This window comes from Merops nubicus, unplaced genomic scaffold (genome assembly GCF_000691845.1).
Source record: "Merops nubicus isolate BGI_N331 unplaced genomic scaffold, ASM69184v1 scaffold13092, whole genome shotgun sequence".
In the NCBI taxonomy this organism is placed as follows: domain Eukaryota; kingdom Metazoa; phylum Chordata; class Aves; order Coraciiformes; family Meropidae; genus Merops; species Merops nubicus.
In genome coordinates, this window is record NW_008591637.1 from 635 (window position 1) to 19259 (window position 18625).

The 18625-nt window shown below is 53.2% G+C and overlaps 1 protein-coding gene across 1 annotated transcript in view; it reads left to right on the forward strand.

Annotated features, from left to right (window-relative positions):
• Positions 1-5721: 5721 nt before the first annotated feature.
• LOC103782562 (LIM domain-containing protein 1-like) overlaps positions 5722-18625 on the forward strand; it is a gene marked incomplete at its 5' end in the record, with an annotated part of 13777 nt that continues 873 nt past the window's right edge. Inside the window, 6 exons of the mRNA XM_008950332.1 lie at positions 5722-5823; positions 13541-13608; positions 14718-14780; positions 15888-16018; positions 17099-17150; positions 17795-17863. Of these exons, the coding sequence (XP_008948580.1) occupies positions 5722-5823; positions 13541-13608; positions 14718-14780; positions 15888-16018; positions 17099-17150; positions 17795-17863 (485 nt within the window). The remainder of the gene's footprint in view (positions 5824-13540; positions 13609-14717; positions 14781-15887; positions 16019-17098; positions 17151-17794; positions 17864-18625) is intronic.

Below are 18625 nucleotides of genomic sequence, written 5' to 3' on the forward strand. Positions count from 1 at the left end.
CTGGTCAGGCTCCTGGGGTCCTGCTGACAGGAGAGAGGGAGGTGCCTGCCCGGGGGGGTCTGCTGACATCCTCCTGGCAGGAGGTTTTGCACCAGCGTGTAGTGTCTGAGAAATTTGGGAAGGAGGAGAGGGAAAGGGAAAAGCAAAACGAGTCAGTCGTGGCAGAGGGAGAAGTGAAGTTTGTGGAGCCTCAGCTGGTGGGAGGAAGGCTCAGAAGATCTGCCCCGGGGAGGACCACGGTGCAGGAAGGGGCAAGCACTGAGGTGTTTTCATTCGTGGCCTCCTCCCCCTTTCTTCCTCACTTTTATTTTCATTTTTTCAGTTACCTTACTTCCTTCGGAGGGATAAAGGGCGCAGCTGGTCTGCTGAATCTGGCTTTGCTATGCCCTGCCCTCAAGCTAGCAAACTTTAGGACAGAAAACAAATCCTTTTATGCAATAGTGATCAGAAGGATGGGCAGTTTGTTTTGTTGCTGGCTTTGCCCCATGAAGGGAAGCCTCATGCAGCAGGTTTGCAGTACATCAGTGCCAGGAAATCAAACCAGGACTGACTGAAGTGCAAATAACCAAAGTATTTTATCTAAAATGCTTTTGGCTCCCCTAATCTTGGGTGCTGCTGCTTTTGTAACAAGGGGAATTGTTTTAAGATGGGTCTGCCCAGCTTGTTAACATGCATTCCTTTAGTCTGTCCTGGTCTGGACCAGGTATTTATCATGAGCAATTAATTCTGGTCACAGTAAAGGAGCTGCTTTTCCCCTCACTGTGTGAAAATAAGTGTTTATAAGTGAGAGTCCAGGGAAGTGTAAACCAGGGGCTGGGCAGAACACAGGGAGGATGCTCTGCTGAGGGGTAAGTCAGTCTGGTCGTCCCTCAGCACCAGTTTGCTGTGTGAAATCCTTCCGTCCGCTCAGAGGATGTATAATAAGTGAAAAGCTAACAAAGCCAGGAGTTTTCTTCCTCTTTTTTTAAGTCGTGGCCTGTGTGTGTGTGCAGCATGGGCTGCACGTGTCTCGGGGGGAACTGGGGTTCTCTGGGAGCACTTTGGCAGTGCTGGCTGGATTCGTGTGGGCTGTCGAGGAGGACAGGGGGAGTCTGAGGTATCTGAGGTATCAACCGGCTCTCCAGCCCGGGGAGGGAGATCCTGACCCTGCTCCCTGCACGCAGCCGGGAAGGGGCCCCTGTCCCCGGGAGGCGTGGCTGGAAGCCAGCCTGTGCTCAGGTTTCTGGTGTGCCACCTCCAGGGCACGGCCGGCAGCGAGGTGCCCAAATCCCACCGATTTCCCGTGGTGTTCCCTTGGATGCACCAGCCTTCAGCTCTGCTGGGGCACGGGAAGAGTCCCTGAACAGCACCGACTGGGGTTTGTAGGTGCAGAGCCAAGCCAGGTGTCCACAGGGCTGCAGGGAGGACTCACCTGAGCAGAGCCTGTGGTTCCAGCAGTGCCTCTGCCTGTAGGGACAGCTGGATGGCTGCTTTGGGAGCTGGAGCACGTAGTGTCATGGTTTTATCTGGGCTTGTTTCATACAGCTAGATACAAATCTGTCTATACCCTCACCAAGAGCTTTTTAAAAAACAGCTTGGGTAAATGGTTTTCTTGCTATATGTATTTATTAGGTGTTGAGTTCTGGCTTCCTTGTTCTTTAGAGCAGAGCTGAGAAGCTGCAGGTATTTCAGGAGGGCCTCAGGCCTCTTGTTTTGCAGCAAGATGCTGGGATGCTTCCTAGCAGTCAGGCAGAGGAGATGTTGTAGCAAAGCCTGCAGATTTCTCCTCCCCTTGGCAGAAGCAGAGTAGCCAAATCTCTGAACCCTGTGGAGACCTGGAGCCCCAGCACCTTTTTGGATGGGTGTGCTCAGCTCCACGGCCAGCAGGGCTGATTCTGCACAGTGCAGTTAGTGCTGTGCTGCTGCCAGCACCACAGTTTGTTTCACCTGAGGCTGTCCACACCTTTGGTCTGTACCAGATTTCTCCTCCCCTTGGCAGAAGCAGAGTAGCCAAATCTCTGAACCCTGTGGAGACCTGGAGCCCCAGCACCTTTTTGGATGGGTGTGCTCAGCTCCACGGCCAGCAGGGCTGATTCTGCACAGTGCAGTTAGTGCTGTGCTGCTGCCAGCACCACAGTTTGTTTCACCTGAGGCTGTCCACACCTTTGGTCTGTACCAGGCCCTGCTGGAGGCCAGCAGGGCTCTGTCAGATTCTGCACAGTGCAGTTAGTGCTGAGCTGCTGCCAGCACCACAGTTTGTTTCTCCTGAAGCTGTCCACACCTTTGGTCTGTACCAGGCCCTGCTGGTGCACCAGCATGTTCTGGTGGCTGTGTGGGTGATTCCAGGGCTTCAGGGTGGAGAGGTTCTGGCTGAAGTTAAAGTTCTGCCAAGGTTGGTTTTGTATGTGGGTGGTGATAGTGGTGTTGTCTCCACTGGGAACGAGGGGAGGGGAGACATCCCTCCTGCCTGCTCCTGGGAGTGCACTGTGGCTGGGAGGAGGGGAGGAGGAGGGGAGGCAGAGGAGAAGGAGGGGAGGCAGGACCAGGAGGGTGCTGGTGGAATGAGGAGAGCTGGAGGGGTGGCAGCACGTGGACTAGTGGGTGTGTGCAGCCTGGGGAGCTTACCTCCCTGCAGGGAGCCAAGCAAGTAAGTGTTTGCCTGGGATGTGGCTCTTCAAGATGACCCCAGTATGAGCTTCTCCTCCCTCCTGGGAGCTCAGCTGCCTTTGCAGGCAAAGGAAGAACCCACCAGAAGGAATGGAAAGGAAGGAGCTGAGGCAGAGGGGCAGTGGGTCATCAGCCAGGGCACTACAGCAGTGGGGACTGAACAGAATCAGGGGCCTCGTTCACGTGGCCCTGCAGCTCACATAACCTCTGACATCACTGTGAGGTGCCTGAGATGCCACTGACAGGAGCTTGGTGCCATTTGGTACTTTGCTGGCAGCATGTCCACGAGTGCCTACAGCAGAGCCAGGATGTGGCATGAGAGAGCAGCACAGGGCAGCTGCACTGGGCAGCTCTTTGGTCTGGGTAGGGGGTGCCCACACGTCTTTGCTACCATTGAACCACAACCCTGTCCCCCAGGGGTGAAGTGGGGACAAGCTGCCAGGTGTTGCAGGCACTCCATCCCCCACAGCCTCCAGATCTCCTTGAGATCAGCTCTCCAGCAAGAGGGGGTGACAGCACAGGAGGCATGCAGCACGTCTCAGCTGGAGCCTGGTGTGGGAAGGCCTTGGTTAAAGGTCAGAGCCACGGGGAGGTGGTGTCAGGGTCTGGAGAGGCTCTGAAACAGCACCCGAGGAACTGAGCATCACAGTGGGTATGACAGGGTGGAGTCTTGTGGGGGGATCTGGGTGTTCTCTTCCAAATGTAACTGGGGGTTCTTCAGCATAAATCCAGCCTCTTAGAAGGAGTGGGCAAAAATTGGTTACATATGTTGGAGGAGAGTCAAGCTGGTTGTGGGAATAAGGCTTGCACAGACCAAGTAGAAGGGGTGGGACAGACTTACTCTTCCAAGTGTTTCTGGACTAGCTCCATCCCAACACCATCAGAATGATCCTGCTGCTGCATTCCTCTTACCTGGGGCCAGACTGACATGGTGAGGAGATCTCACCACTGAAGCTGCCCACTGTCACATCTGACCCTCCAAAATGAAGTGACAGTCTTGGCAAACCCAGCCCAGAGCACGTGTGGGAAGGGCTGATCGTCCTGAAGAAGGGAATGCTGCTGGAGGAGGCCACAGCTGAGCCTTGGTTTGCAGGTAGATGATGGCTGATGTGTGGAAGGACATTAGTGACCAGTGGCAGAGGGTCTCTGCTGGGCACAGCTTGTGTTGGGCTGTCAGTGAGTGGGGTACAGCAAGTGCCTGAGCTCCTGGCCAGGGGGGAAGCTGTCCCTGGAGGAGAAGCTGTCCCTGGAGGAGAAGCTGTCCCTGGAGCCTGGTGGCAAATGGAAATGCACTTGCCAGACTCCAAGAGTGGGTCTGTCCTTCCTGGCTTCTCTCCCCCATCTCCAGGCCTGGGTCAGGGCTGTTTTCCTGCTCACCACCCGGGGCAGGGGTGCGGGTGTAGGGCCCTCAGCTCTGCCCCAGAGGTGCCTGTGGCTGGGAACAGAGGGGCCTTTGTTGCCCGGGGCATGGCTGCCCCCCCTGGCAGAAATGGGGCTGAAATCAGCACTTTCCAGCCCTTTCCCTTCCCAGCGGGTGCTGCGGGCTCAGCACCTTGGCAGCATGGCCTCTGTCTGTCCTGAGCAACACCTTAGGAGCCACACCTGAGGGGACAGACCTTCAGGAGAGCCTTCCCCTCCAGGGGCTCCTGCCCAGCCCCACGCTGCCCTCAGCAGCAGCTGCTGCCTCTGCCCTGGGGAGCCCGAGCCCAAGTGGAAAGGGAGAATCAATCCACATCACCTTTTCCTTGCCACGTTCAAGCCAGGTGTGTGGAGAATCACAGGTGAAGGCTCCAGTGTGTTGCTTGAAATACTTCAGAATATGTTGTATTTGGAAGAAGCAAAGACTTATTTCTAGAATAATTCCAACTGCTACTGAGATTTAATGGGCTGTAGCAGGTAGGAGTGAAAACAGACCCCACACAGATCTGCCCCAATGCCATTTCTCAGTGGCAGCCTTGCCACAGGACATCTACAAATATTTACAGTGATTACACAGTTGGGTGGTGTAGCACATGATAGTTTTTTACAGACAACATTGTCAATTTACTTTAACAGCCCGTTCACTCCATGACTGTTCCATCCCCCAGGCTTAGAAAGAAGGTTGTGAGCAGCAAAATCAGCAGGTTTCCCTCTCAGAACTCCCTGTGAGGAATTTGGGAGGCAGTGCTAGCTCTTGTGTCAGCACCTCAGGAGCACATCAGATGGATGTGTTCCTGGGAGAGCAAATCCATCTGAAAAGCCAGATTTGTTTATCTTTGTCTTTTTTTTCTTAAATTTTGTAATGCCTGTGTGCTTTGACTCTTGCTTTCTTAAAATGTTTCTTTCAAAAAACTGAGATTAATCTGCTTGGCTCAAGAAGAACCAGCAAGTTTTGTTAACTCAGTGCCAGGCTGGGCCCACTCCCCAGCCAGCATTTCACCCCCACCAGCTGTCTTCTGAAGACTGACTCCTTCCTTGGCTTGTCCTGCAGGAGCCAGGAGGAACCTCTGGGCAGGATCCATGGTCTGTAGGCAGCACCAGCCTCAAGTCTCTGCTCAGACAGAGGGGAGGTGGAGGTCAGGTAGCCCAGCTCTGTCTCCATGGGGAGTCCTTAGGCCCTTCAGCAGGTGCAGCCAGGGTCTGAGATCAGTGAAGATCTAAAGGGGCTGACTGAAGAGATGTTTTCCTCACACTGATTGCAGCAGCAAGTTGATTTTATGCAGTGGGTGGCACAAACTCCTGTTCTGTGAGCAGCCTGAGCACCTTTCCTATCACCCAGGCCTTGGGGAGGGTCCTGCCGTGGTTTAAGCTGTGTATAGAGGTTGTGGGGCAGGATGGGAGAGGGAAGGAGATGCTGTAGCCAGACAGGGCTGCTTTGGTGCAGTTCACTCTTCTGGAAAAGGCTTTCACCATGGAGGTTTGGTGACCCTTGTGACCACTGTCAGCAGCACCTCTGAAGGGAGAGGCTCACGCCGATGCCACCTACATCTCGTGGCTCCAGTGAACCACCCAGTGCTCTGCTGCTGAGCATAGGTGTGCTCACCTGCTTGCCCCAGCAGGCCCCTGCTGACCCCTGTCTCCACCTCTCTCTTCCAGGCACCTGTGTGAAGTGCAGCAAGGGGGTGTATGGAGCCAGCCAGGCGTGCCAGGCCATGGGCAACCTCTACCACGACAGCTGCTTCACCTGCGGGGCCTGCAGTGAGTACCCTCTGCCCAGGGACCAGTGCTTTGGGCACCACATCCCTCTGCTCTGAAGGGAGAAAGCCAGGAGGTGGTCATTGAATTGTCTGCCACAGCTCTGTGTCCTGGGGGTGGTGGTTGCTGTTTGGTTTGGGGTGGATTGGAGGCCTGCTGGAAGGGTGTTCTGGAGCGTGCCAGCTCTCTGGCGTGTGGCACAGGGGATGGTGGTTTCTGTTCCTCTGCTTCTCAGTTCCAGCCACGTTTTCTGACTTGCTGGGGTAGTGGCAGTGAATGTGCCTAGGCCAGCGTGCTGAGGGCTTTGATTTGTCACATCAGGCCTCAGGGCCAGCCTGGGCTGCAGGGCCCAGGGACAGCCCCGGGCAGGGAGTGAGGATCTCTGCCTGGGGCAGTGGTGGAGTCCCCATCCCTGGAGGGGTTTCCAGCCCATGGAGATGTGCTGAGGGACATGGGTTAGCAGTGCACTGGTGGAGTTAATGGTTGGACTTGATGATCTTAAAGGTCTCCTCCAACCAAATTGGTGCCATGATCCTGTGGGTGCTGGCAACAGGCTCTGGTGGTACCAGAGACACCTTTCCAGACAGAGCTGCTGCTCGGCTCTCCTGGTGATGGTGTTTTCATTGTGTGCATTACTTCTGCTGGCTGAAATCATCTTGTCCTTCTGAGAGTCCTCTGGTCAAAGCATCTGAGTGCAGGACTGACCCAGGTCACACATCTTGCTTGTTCCTCCAGAGCAGAGGAGCCCTGCCCCGAGGAGGGGGGCAGTCCCTGCCAGCTTGCTCCCTGGGTACCACGGGGAGGGGGCTGCTTCTTGGGCATCAGGCTGGGAGCAGCAGTGGTGGGCCCTGTGAAGTCAGCCCAAGAAGTGGGGTAAATAGCCCAGCTGGCCCCACTGAGCTCCCTGCTGCCTGCCAGACCCCTGCCTGAAGCCTGCTGGAGCCTACAGCATGGATCCTCCCACAGCTTTGCTAGCAGGTCCAGGGTGGAGCTGGGGTGAGGGACAGGCTGCTTGATGTCAAATCCTGTCTGTTTGTAAGAGTGGTTTTTCTGCTTTATGTTTCACTCTAGGGCTAGTAGCATATTTTTAGAAATGTAGCTATATATGTGGTGGCAGGAAAAGAAAATCCTTCTGGTGCTTTTATCTGTATGAGTTTGGATTTCCCAGATGAACCTTGGAGTTTTTCTCCTGTGTTGTATTTAGAGTTGTAAACTCATCAGGACTGCGTGTGTTTTGTTTGGAGCTGTAAAGTGGGAATAAATATAGAAAGCTGTGTATGCTTTTCAATAATAGCTGAGGCTGGAGCCCTGCTCCTTGCCCAGCTGTCCCACACCAGCTGCCTGGCCTCACCTATGTTTTCAGTAGGGCACGTCACCCTCAGCTGACTGAAGATGGGAAAACTGGAAAGAAAAAGTGGTGTTTGCAGGTGGTGGCAGTTTCCTAAAGGCTCAGAATTCAGCAGCTCACTCTTTGTTCCTCTGTAAACCCAAATCTCCAGGTGGGGCTTTGCTGCAGGGAGCTCTCCCCCTCCATGACCGGGCAGCCTCAGGACTGCACACAAAGCTCCTGTTAAAAATAATCCAGCAGCAGGTTTGAACTCTCTTAAATTTCTAAAATTACTACTGAGGAACTGATGCTCTAGAAAGAAACACTTTCGATCCTCCTCTGAGAATGGATTTTACCACCTTTCTTTGGAGACAAGCCTCCAGAGGAGGTGCTTGCAGTCACAGAGGTATCAGTGTCACTTCTGTTGGTGTGTGGTGGGTTGATTAGAAATGGCATTAAGCTATTTTTTAAGGAGGTGGGCTGGTGAGGGCTGAAAGAACAGCTGTTTACTGGTATTCACAGATGTTTATTGGTATTCACAGCTATTTACTGGTATTCTAACAGGCCACCCTTTGCAGAGGTTTGCAGTGCAGGCTGGAGAGGACTGGGTGTGAGGACAGGCAGTGCTGTCTCCCTGGCTGCAGAACACCTCTGGGGCAGCCTGTGTGGAAACTCTGGTTTCTAGCTGAAAAGTAAGTTGTGCTTTTTAAGGTCAAGTGGAGTTCATCCTGGACACCATCCAGTGTAAACTTGTCTTTGAGGAGTCAAGGTTGCTCGTGATTTCAATCCTAAAATTTCTGCTCTGGTGGAGCACTGGGTATCTGCACGCCAGTAAATAAAATGCTCCAAATTACCTATTAAGGTAAAGCATATTGTCCTCCAGATATTTATATCTGCTCTCCTGCTGGTTTGATTTTAGGGTAGATTTCTAATTTTGCTCATAGCTGGGTTTGTGTCCAAGTGTGTGTTGGTTTCCCAGATAGAGAAAATCAAGAGGGTCTAAAGGAGGGGAGGGAGGTGATACCTCGTGGTGCCAAATTTCCTCCTCCCTTTGTCTCCTGCTGCACATGTGTTCAGAGAGAAACGACAGAGCACTGGGTTGAGCAGAGCTAAGTGTTTATTACAAGAGAAAAAAAAAAGTATAGTTTTTTTTGAGCCACTGGCATGTCATGCAGAAAATTTGGTTTAGAGGTCAAAACAACCGATTTAGAATGATTCCTTTGGCATAAATGTCTCATTTATCTTCTTGTTTGTTCCAGGGCAGAGACACAAACAGGGCAACTTTTTGCAGAGCAGCAGAGGGAAAAAAAAAAAAACACTTGGGTCTCTTTCTGCAGGATTAGTAATAAATCATATTTGCTTTACAGGAGGGCCCTGAAAGTAGGTTTAAAAAAAAAAGTCCTCCAAACTCACAGAGCCATTTCCTGCACGCTGAAGGTGCCTGTTTCCTTCTGGGGTTATATTTGCTTTACAGGAGAGCCCTGAAAGTAGGTTTAAAAAAAAAAAAAGGTCCTCGAAACTCACAGAGCCATTTCCTGCAAGCTGAAGGTGCCTGTTTCCTTCTGGGGTTTGGGGGTTTTTCAGCTTCTTGGACAAACAGTTGTAGTTACCAGATTGTACACATTAACCCTCTGAGGTCAGTCACTCCTCTGCCCCTCCCCAGAACACACAAGATGCAGGTGTTGCCAGGTGCTGAGGGGTTGTGTAGGAAGCCAGGGGAGTTTATAACCACACAGATTGAGCTGGGTGGTGTCACTGTAAGCTGTTGGGTGGTTTTGTCTTCCCTGGGGTTTGGGCAGGCTCATGTCCAGCAGCTGCAGGCTGCCTGGAAAACAGCCCTTCTCAGCTCTGCCAGCAGCATGGCCGAGAGCATAAGGGGCACCTGAGCCACTGGGTCCTCAGAGGAAATCTGAAAGCTGAAGAAGTGCAGGGGAAGCATCAGAGATGCCTGGGAAGGAAACAAGTGGGCGAGGGAGGGTGTTGGAGGGACAGGATGGTTGCAGGGTGGGGTGGGGAGAGCCCCACGTCGAGCTGCGGCACACGGGCCAGAGGAGGGGAAGATTTTGGGCCCTGGCAGCAGGGAGGTGAGAGCCCTGGGTGTTTGCCAGCTCACACAGCTCCACCTTTGGCACGTCAGCACTACTGCACTACTTTCTTTTTCTTTTTGTTCCTCCTTGTGGGCTCAGATTGCTGCTGCTGGCTGTGTAAGGGTGCCCTGGGAGCAGGGTTACCTGTGAGCCCAGCCCTCTGCCTGCACTAATTAACCCTGCTGCAGTAATTATGAAGCATGGCTGCTCAGAGCAGTGCAGCTCTTGCTGCCTTTGGGCTGTCTGTGTTCAGTGAGCATGTCCTGTGTGAGTGTGTAACCCCTGGAACAACAAGGCTGTGGTTTTTATTAGCACTGCTCAACAACTATGAGCAGGAGGTCACCTTTGTCTGTAAGGGTGACTTAATCCCAGGCAGCAGCAGGATGAAGTATTGCCCATAATCCTTCCTCAGCAGCCCTCCAGTAAAACCACCATGCCAGAGTCGGCCTAGTAAACAATATATTTATTTCTCTTAGCAAAAGTAAGGTCAGGAAGGGTTCAGATGTGCCTGGCTGTGCAGCTGGGGGATGGGCAGGGCAGCCCTGCCTGTCTCCACACTGGTCTGTCACTGCTCTGTCCTTGCTGGCTTTTTGGTCTCAGCTCACTGGTGAGTAACCCCTGTCTGTGCCATGGGCACAAGGAGTGCTTGTGGTGGAGGAGAAGCACTGGGGCAGCTTTCACCCTAGGGTGCCAGTGCTTGTTCCTCTCCTGGCCAGGTCTGAGGTGGGGGTGGTGCTGGGGTCTGGGCATGGCCCAGGTCTCCTCAGAGGAGAGCTGGTGCCAGCGCTCTGCTCGCCCACGAGGGGATGTGGGCAGGGCTGCAGCAACACACTCGTGGGCTGAGGGGGTTGCTGTGGTTCAGTGCTGGCTGAAAGGCTGAAATCCTTAGGACAATGGGAGAAAAAAGGTTGAAATCTTTAATGGAACGAGTGATGCTGAGAGCAGCTGGGCACGGGGCTGAAAACTGGTTCCTCAGCAGGGACTCACAGCCCTTTGTCCCAGGGGGGCTTTATCTCACCTCTGAAGCTTGAAGCTTCTAGGAGTTTTCCCATGGAAGATAAACATTTAATATCTTCTTGCAGGGCTTTGCCCCCAGCAGAGGAGAGCTGGTGCTCAGTTGGGTGGTTTCACTGTGTTCCCCTCCGAGGAGCTGTCTCTGCCCCCCCCCGGGGCTGCTCTGCTGTCAGAGGTGGCTGACCCCTTCTGCAGGGTGCCAGAGCATGCTCTGGGCTTTCAGGCATCACCTCTTTTTCTCAGAGTTGTGCTTTTTTTTTTACCACCTCAAACGTGAGAGTGCAGAGGGTGTGTTTTGTGATTGTGCAATGCTGCTGGTGTAGTTGAGAGGCAGGCTGAACACTTCCCATGGTAGTGGAGTTCTGGGCTCCCCAGTTCAAGAGAGACAAGGAGCTACTGGGAAGAGTTGAGTGGAGGCTACAAAGGTGCTGAGGAGCCTGGAGCATCTCTGTGCCAGGACAGGCTGAGAGCCCTGGGGCTGGTTAGCCCAGAGAAGAGAAGCCTCAGAGGGGATCTGATCAATGTGGAACATGGGTTTGGGACCCCACTGTCCTTTTGATAACAGAAAAGCAGCTCAAAAGAGAAAGCTGGGTCCAGCTCCCCAGCAAGCAAATGATGCATCTCCCAGCATCTGTGGGCTGTGGCAAGTCCCTGGTAAACCCTTTTTGGTAGGAGCTTCAGAGAGAGCTGCCCTTTGAGCAAAGGATGGGGAAAAGCACCAGCACCCAGGGAGCACAGCCCTGTGGTGCACCTCGTGGCAGCTGCTCAGCAGGGGGTGTTTGTTTTAGCACCAAGGCAGAGTCACAAAGCTGGAGATACTCTGAAATCAATGCTTTCCTATGCTTCTGCCAGGGGCTTAAAGAGGATGTGGAGAGGAGCTGAAACTAGTCAAAACAACCACTTCTTCCCTAAAGTGATTACATCACTGCCCCCTCAAAGGGCTCTTGGTGTCAGCAGCTCCTCTTCACGGGTCCACATAACACCAGCAGCTGAGTTAGAACTCCATTCTGAAGGAATGGGCTTGCAGCAGGAGCCCATTCCCAGAGCACCAGCTGTGGCACCTCCTCTGAAGGTCTGTTGCCATCAATCTTGACCTGCTAATGTCATGGGGTTAAAAATACTGTGGGTGCAGCGTGGCTGGGAAGTGCTGGTTTGGTCACCCTGGAAGAATGAGGTGGTGGCAGCCATCCAAACCTCATCCCTTCTGCAGGAGCCATGAGCATGCTGCTCAGGCACCAGCCAGAGCCTTCAGCCAGAGGAGTGTCTCCTCATTGCATGCTTCCACACACGTGTTCTTCCTCACCACCACCAGCTTGTCCTTAAGGAGAGAGTGGAGGCATAGAGGTGAAAAGTCTCTTGGCCACCTGCCTGTTACCCTGAGCTGGAGCCAGCCCTATGGAGCCAGCCCTACCATGTCATTTAAAATCAGTGTTAAATAGGGGGGGCTTGTTTTCCATTTCCAGGAGTGCCCAGTCCCAGTGTGGGTTATGGGCCACAGAGCTCATGCTTCCAAGATTAGAGACTTTCATTTTGTGCTCGGGGTCCCCTTTGGTGTTGGCACCTTGGCAAAGCATCAGGTGGGTGAGAGAAACCACAGAGGGATGCTTTTGGGGTTGGCCAGTGGTGTCCCATCCCACATCTGCACTGGTGCAGGGGAGGGCTGGTGCCCGGGGTCACCTCTGCCCCCCAGGTAGGGTCACCTCTGCCCCCCGGGTCAGGCCACTGGCCCCAGCAGGGCTGGGAGGAGGGTGGGGGTGGCAGCCTGGCAGGGTGCTGTGGGTCTGGCTCCCACGCTGCTGAGCAGCTCCTGCAGCCTCCCCAGCAGCTCCTGCACGGGCAGCCCGGGGCTTGCTCCTCCAGAAGGGCTCTGAGGCCTCCTGCTCTGGCTGAGCTGGCTGGCACAGCCTCGGAGCTTCCTGGAGCATCCCTGTGTCCCCAGGAGGAGCTGTCTCAGCCCCGGAGTGCCCTCTGCCGTGCTCAGGGGTGGGTGGAGCTGGTTTGACTTGGCTCCCTCCTCTCCTCTAGGCTTTGCAGCCTGCCTGGGTATTTAAGGCTCCCAGGTAGGTGTGTGCAATGAGGCACTGAGGTGTGGCCTCCAGGCCAGCCCCTGGTCTCACCCCAGCAGCCAGTGGGTGCTGATTTCCTTCCAGCAGTGCCTGGTAGGTCCCCAAAACCTGCCTGCAGCAGGTCCTGCCCCAGGCTCTGCCTCCAGGCACGTCCTTGGGGCTCCTTGTCCTGGCAGCACAAGCTGAGCTGCTCCAGTGCCAGGCAGGATTTCAAACCCCTGGCTGACCAGGGAAACAGGGCTGCAAAGAGTCAGGAGCAGCTTCTTTGCAAAGACCCCAAACCTGGCCCTTTTCTCCCAGAAGGCAGGGCCTTGAGAAGAAGTGGTGGCAGCAGGAGTGTGCATTGCCATAGCTACACAGCACTGCAGACAGGCTGTGAATGGGAGGCCTGAGCTCAAAAGCTGCAGTAAATAAATCTTCCCCATATGTGGAGCCCTTTCTTGGAAAAACTTTGTCATCTTCTCTCCATAAGAACAACAACAAAAAATACTCCTTTTTAAACCTTTTCAGGCTTTTTGTGGGAGCTGCAGGAGCGAGTGTGCCGTGGGGGGCTGGTGCCATGGGCTCAGGCACTCTGCCAGGGCAGGAGGGGTGCTCAGGGAGCTGCTGGCACCTTCTGGCAGGACAGGATGGCTGTGATATTTTTGAGGAACAGAGTCAGCTCTGGAGCAGCCCCTGTATGCCCCTGCTTCCTTCCTCCTTCCCCCTCCCCTCACTCAAGGAGTACTCAGTGCCCTCGCTGGCTCTTGGCAGGTTGTTGGGTGTTGTCTGCCAGGAGGTGGTGCAGGTTGCAGAGCAGCCTCCTCCTGCCTGGGGGTGGGACTGCTGGCCTGATCCAGCGACTGGAGCTCATCAGGGGAGGAGGAGATGGGGCTGGAGGGTGGAAATGCCCGTGCTGGGGCTGGGGGCTCTTCTCCAGCTGTGCAGCAGCCCTGCTTGGACCCCACTGCCCCGTGTCCCTCACCCCACATCTCCATGGCTTGGGAACCCCTCCAGGGATGGGGACTCCACCACCCTGGACAGCCCTCAAGGGGACCTAAAACTCCCCTGGCACAACTTGAGGCTGTTTCCTCTCATCCTGTGGCTTCTTCCCTGGGAGAAGAGCCCAACCCCACCTGGCTCCAGCCTCCTGCCAGGGAGCTGTTCACTTCTCAGCAGCCAGTTTTTGCTCACATCTTCTCCCCACTATCTGATGACCTTTCTCTTCTCTCTGTGTTTTCCCTCAGGTCGAAAGCTGAGAGGAAAAGCCTTTTATTTTGTCAATGGCAAAGTGTTCTGTGAAGAAGATTTCCTGGTAAGCACTGGGCTGAGCCTCCCTGGCACACACGTGGCCTGTCAGCTCGTCCAGCATCCTGCCTGGCCCTCCTGCTCCACCATTGACCCAGGCCAGCCCCAGCCATGGTGGCTGCCCACATCTGCTGCTGGGTGTAGCCCCTAGTTGAAGCCATAATCTCTTGCAATAGCTCCTTCAAAGCATTTTTCTGTCCACACCTTGGAGGCAGGAGCTGCAGAATTTCCTTTTCCAATGAACTGGCTTTGTTTGGGCATCTTAAAGGTTATATTTCTGTCACCCTCAGTGGGTTTTGTGTGAATGTAGCTGAGCATGAAGCAACCCCATGGTCCTCTCCCTGGCTGGTGGAGGCACAAAAATGGCACAAAAAGCCCTGTGCCATTCTGAGTGCTGACAGGTTAAGGGATTTCTGTCAGAGAAGTGAGTTAATCTTTTGCTCTCATTGCTGTATTCTTCACAGGCCTAAAATGGAAAGATTGATCAAATGCATCTAAGAGATTTCATTTTTTCCAGTTTGCATGTCCAGCATTCAGCCAGGACTGAATGGTGGGAGTCACCTTAGGCAGGGGATGTGGACGTGACAGGAGGTGACTTACCCTTAGATCTCAGCCACAGCAGCAAAAAGAGTTCCTCTGGGCCAAACGTGACTGTTACACTGATGGGAAGCTGGGATGGTACCTCTCATCTCTGAGAGGCTTCAGCAGACCTATGACAGTGTGACCACAGGGAGAATTTGGCTTTCCAAGCCTATATCTGTAGATACTGTGATGTAGATATGGGATAAACCTGAGTTCCTGGCTTGTAGGTTCACATGGTCAAGTAAGCAGTTAAGTCTGATTAGTAAATGCTTTATTTGTATGGCTCTTTATGGTATTAATGTACTTAAATTTAGGACTTGGAAGTTACAGGAACTTGTACACTAGAGATCTGGTGCCTATAGAATATTCTCTGGGGACTCTGCACAGCCTGGCACAGTGAAGAAGCACTGGCCAGTTTAGCTGGTGCCAGGAGCACAGAGAAAGGCCACACCAAGAACACCCCTCAGCACACTCCTTATGCTCCACTGGCCTGGGGACATTTTAAGCCAATTCTTTTTTTCTTTGCCCTTGCAGTATTCTGGTTTCCAGCAGTCAGCTGACAGGTGCTTCATCTGCGGCCACTTGATAATGGACATGGTAAGTGATAATTGCTTTAGGGGGAAAAAAACCCACAGCTTTATAGAGGAATGCATCAAAAGCAAAGTATATTCCTGCCAGCAGTGTGTGTTAGCAGCTGGTACTGTGCCCAGGGTGAGATGGGGCACGGGAGGCACAGCCACGGAGCCTTCTGGTGAGTTGTGGGATCTTTGTGAAGCTGGCACCCCCCAGCTCTGCCCAGGCCGTTGCAGAAGTGTGGACACCTGCTGAAGCAGCAGTTCTCCTTGCCTGCAAGATGTGCAGGAGGTGGGCAGTGGCTCGGGGCACCAGCTGGCCTTCAGCCAGCTCCTGGCACCCTTCTGCTCGGGGCTGTGCAGAGGGAGGCAAATTCCGGGTCCTGGAGCGGGTGGGGTAAAACCACAGCTGAGGCAAAGGGATTGGGTGTTTCTGGGTGGTCAGGTCACAGCACGCCCCCCAGCATTTTCTAGTTCTTATTGTTGATTATCTTTGCTTGCCTGCTTGCACTGGAGAGCGTGGAAATTGGAAAAGCTGTCTTCTGCTCAGGAGTCTGATGGCGTGGCCGAGGAGCCGTGGTACTCCAGGTAGCAATTGCTGCCCCAGAGCCAGCAGGAGAACTACAGCTGCTGTGTTCCACACAGCTTCTCTACTCCATGTTAATTAGAAAGCCAGGATAACGAGCACAAAGCTCTGCAGTACCTAAGGAGTTACAAAACCCTAGCAGTAGTCTTTGTCTCAGCCTCTCATGGAGAATATAAAGATGTATTTCCCTTTGTTGGCCTGGTACCTCTTGCCTTCTGATCTTGCTAAGTATTCACTCCCTGCTGGCTTCAGAAATTATCTCCTTTCCTTTGAATTCTGTCACTTCTATCCTTTGTAATGCTAAATGCCTTCACTGAGACTCTAAATCATCTCCTTATGCATGCTAACAGTTCATTTCTCTAGCCAGGTGATACGTAAGGGTTCCAGCTGCCCCTCCGATCCCTCATTTTTCAGATGAGGGGCCTGAATGAAGGCAGGGCCTGGCTGATGAGCACGCAGCGTGGCGTGCTGTGAAGCTGTGTGCTTCTCCTTGGCACCTTTGCTGGCTGTTCACCTGCGTTTCTCCTGTCTCTTGGTTTGTTGCAGATCTTGCAGGCTCTAGGGAAATCCTACCACCCGGGCTGCTTCCGCTGCGTGGTCTGCAACGAGTGCCTGGATGGTGTGCCCTTCACTGTCGACCCTGAGAACAAAATCTACTGTGTCAGAGATTACCACAAGTAAGGGGAGAGGGAACAGCAGGGGTGCTCCAACCCACCAGCCTCTCACTTAACTTTTTAGCTGGTTACTAAGTGCAGATTAGCAGAACGAGGACAGGGTTAGGAGCTGGAAGTTTGAGGATGGAGCAAGACCCTGGAAATTCTCAGTGTCTCTCCTCTTGGCCTGCTGTTGACTCCTGTGTAACTCTGAGGAAGTCTCTGAATCCCTGGGCTTCAGCTGCTCCTTCTGCAAAGCAGAGATAGTGAGAAATGGTGCTCGTGGAGTGTGCAGGGGTGTAAGGAATTAGTCTGCTCTCAAGCAAGACTGTGAGTGCCAGCAAAAAATCAATGCAAATTACTTGCAGAGGAGCTGAGGGGCTGAGTCTGACTTCTGAAGGATCACCACTGAAGCTGCAAACCAAAACTTCTATCCAGCTCTAAATAACAACTGACAAATCCACTTTAAAAATCACTTCTCATTCAGGCAGTGAAATGAGGTGGCTGTGCTCTTAGCTGGTCACAGTGATACATTTGGAGTGTCCTCCTGGCTTGCTTTGCTCCTCACTCCCTTTTCCAAGCAGGCAGAGTATCAAGTGTTGCCCAGGCAGCCCCTGGAATTCTTCTGTGTTGTGCCAAGATGAAAGTTGGGCTTCTGTTGTCCTGAGATGTTGCATATTTCCCTGCAAATTTGATTGAATTTAATTAGTTGTTTATTGTGTTACATTGTGCAGTAAGACCATAAGGAGCTGTATGGGCCCAGGGTGTTTTCTCCTGAGGTTCCTGCCCCGTGGCAGACCCAGTTTTTCATCTGGGGAAGTTTTTCTAGGGGTCATTTTTCTGGAGATGGTCCTGCTCAGTTTCTCCTCATTCTCTCTTCCAAATCTCTCTGTAGCAGCCAATAATTTTACAGTGGGTTTGGGTATTTTCCTGGCACTGAGTGCAAAAGGTCAGGTCTCTTTTGGCCTGACGTGTGCCAAGCAATCAATGCTAAAATGAATCTATGATCTCGTGCTGCAAAGCTTTCCTGTGGATGAGCCATTTACAGCTGCAGCTTTCCATGTTGATCCATAACTTGCTTTCAATTTCTCCTTGCTCTTGCAGAGTTCTAGCTCCAAAGTGTGCAGCCTGTGGACTTCCCATTCTGCCCTCTGAGGTGAGAGCCTTTTCTTCCCTGTCCCCTCACAGGGGGGAGTGTCACATCCCAGGGTGTGCTCCCCCACACTGGGCTCTGTCCCAACGGGTGTCCCCAGGGGTGAGGAGGGACGAGCCCTTCCCCCAGAGTGCAGCCTTTTGCCCCACACTCATGTGCTCTTCTTGAGATGTGACCTCCTTGTGCTGGAGAATGAAGCTTACCCTTGCTGGGCCAGGCTGCTGCCTTCACCTCCTGCAGGGCTGTTCTGTGCTGGGTTTGTGTTCAGGGCACCTTTCCTTTGTGTCAGTAAATGCTGGTGGCACTCGTGAAGGACCTCAGTGTGACCCCTCTGGGACTGACTTGTTTTAATCCTTGGAGGAGATGAATCTGGGGCAAAACCAATTTAAAATGCTGATAAATGTGATATAATGGAATTACCAATCATTAGTGTGTGATTTGATTGTGACTGTTAAATTTTAGAGGCCAGTGGAGGATGAAACTGCTGTAAAAATGACTGCAGGGGACAGGATTTATTGATGGTGTCCAGCAGCAGCCCAAAAGTGTTTCCTCAACATTTGCCTGGTTGCAGGAAGCAATCCACAGAAGGCAGGTGCCCAGTCCTGCTGCAAACCTCTGTCATTTCTCTCTTGCTTGGGTGCTTCCAGGGGTCTGATGAAACCATCCGGGTTGTGTCCATGGACAAGGACTACCACGTGGAGTGTTACCACTGTGAGGTGGGTCAGCAGCCTCCTCGGGGGGTGGGCACGTGGTGGTGGCAGCTCCTGTTGTGTGCAGGTGGAAATAAATCTCCTCCTCCCTGCCAGTGGCAGCAGAGGAGCAGCTCAGCCCTTGCCTTGGGAGACCTTTTCTCTCGGTGCCTGAGGAATTGCCACTCTGAGGAAGAGTTTTCACAGCAGTGTGTCTCAGCTGCCAGTCCACTTGCTAGCTACAAAGCTTGGGCAAAGAGTGAATGAACACTTTTAAAGGTGGCAGTGGATCTGTTGGTGAAGGAAACGTGGTGACTTAGTGAGGCTGTCAGAAGCCTGGAGCTCCAGGGTGTCTGATCTCCATGGCAGATTGCTGAGAAACACGAAGGCAGGGACTGAGGTGGGGGGTGAGTTACCTGCACTCCCCTCTCCCAGGAGCTGAACGTGTCACTGGGGCTGGAGAAGGGATGTGTCTGCACAAAAAAGTCCTGACAGAACCCAGCTCTTAAAAAAAATGTTTGATCTCTGTGCAGGGCTTCCCAGAGAGCCTTCAGACTTCTGTGCTGGGAATTAAAATGAGTAGATGTCATTTCTCATCTTCTCTCCTGGCTTGTGTCAGCACTAGTGTGGCCAGCAGGAGCAGGGCAGGGATTGTCCCTATGGACTGGGCACTGGGGAGGCTGCACCTTGAGTCCTGGGGTCAGTTTTGGGTCCCTCACTCCAAGAGGGACCTTGAGGGGCTGGAGCATGGCTAAAGAAGGTGAGGGACGCTGGGGGAGGGGCTAGAGA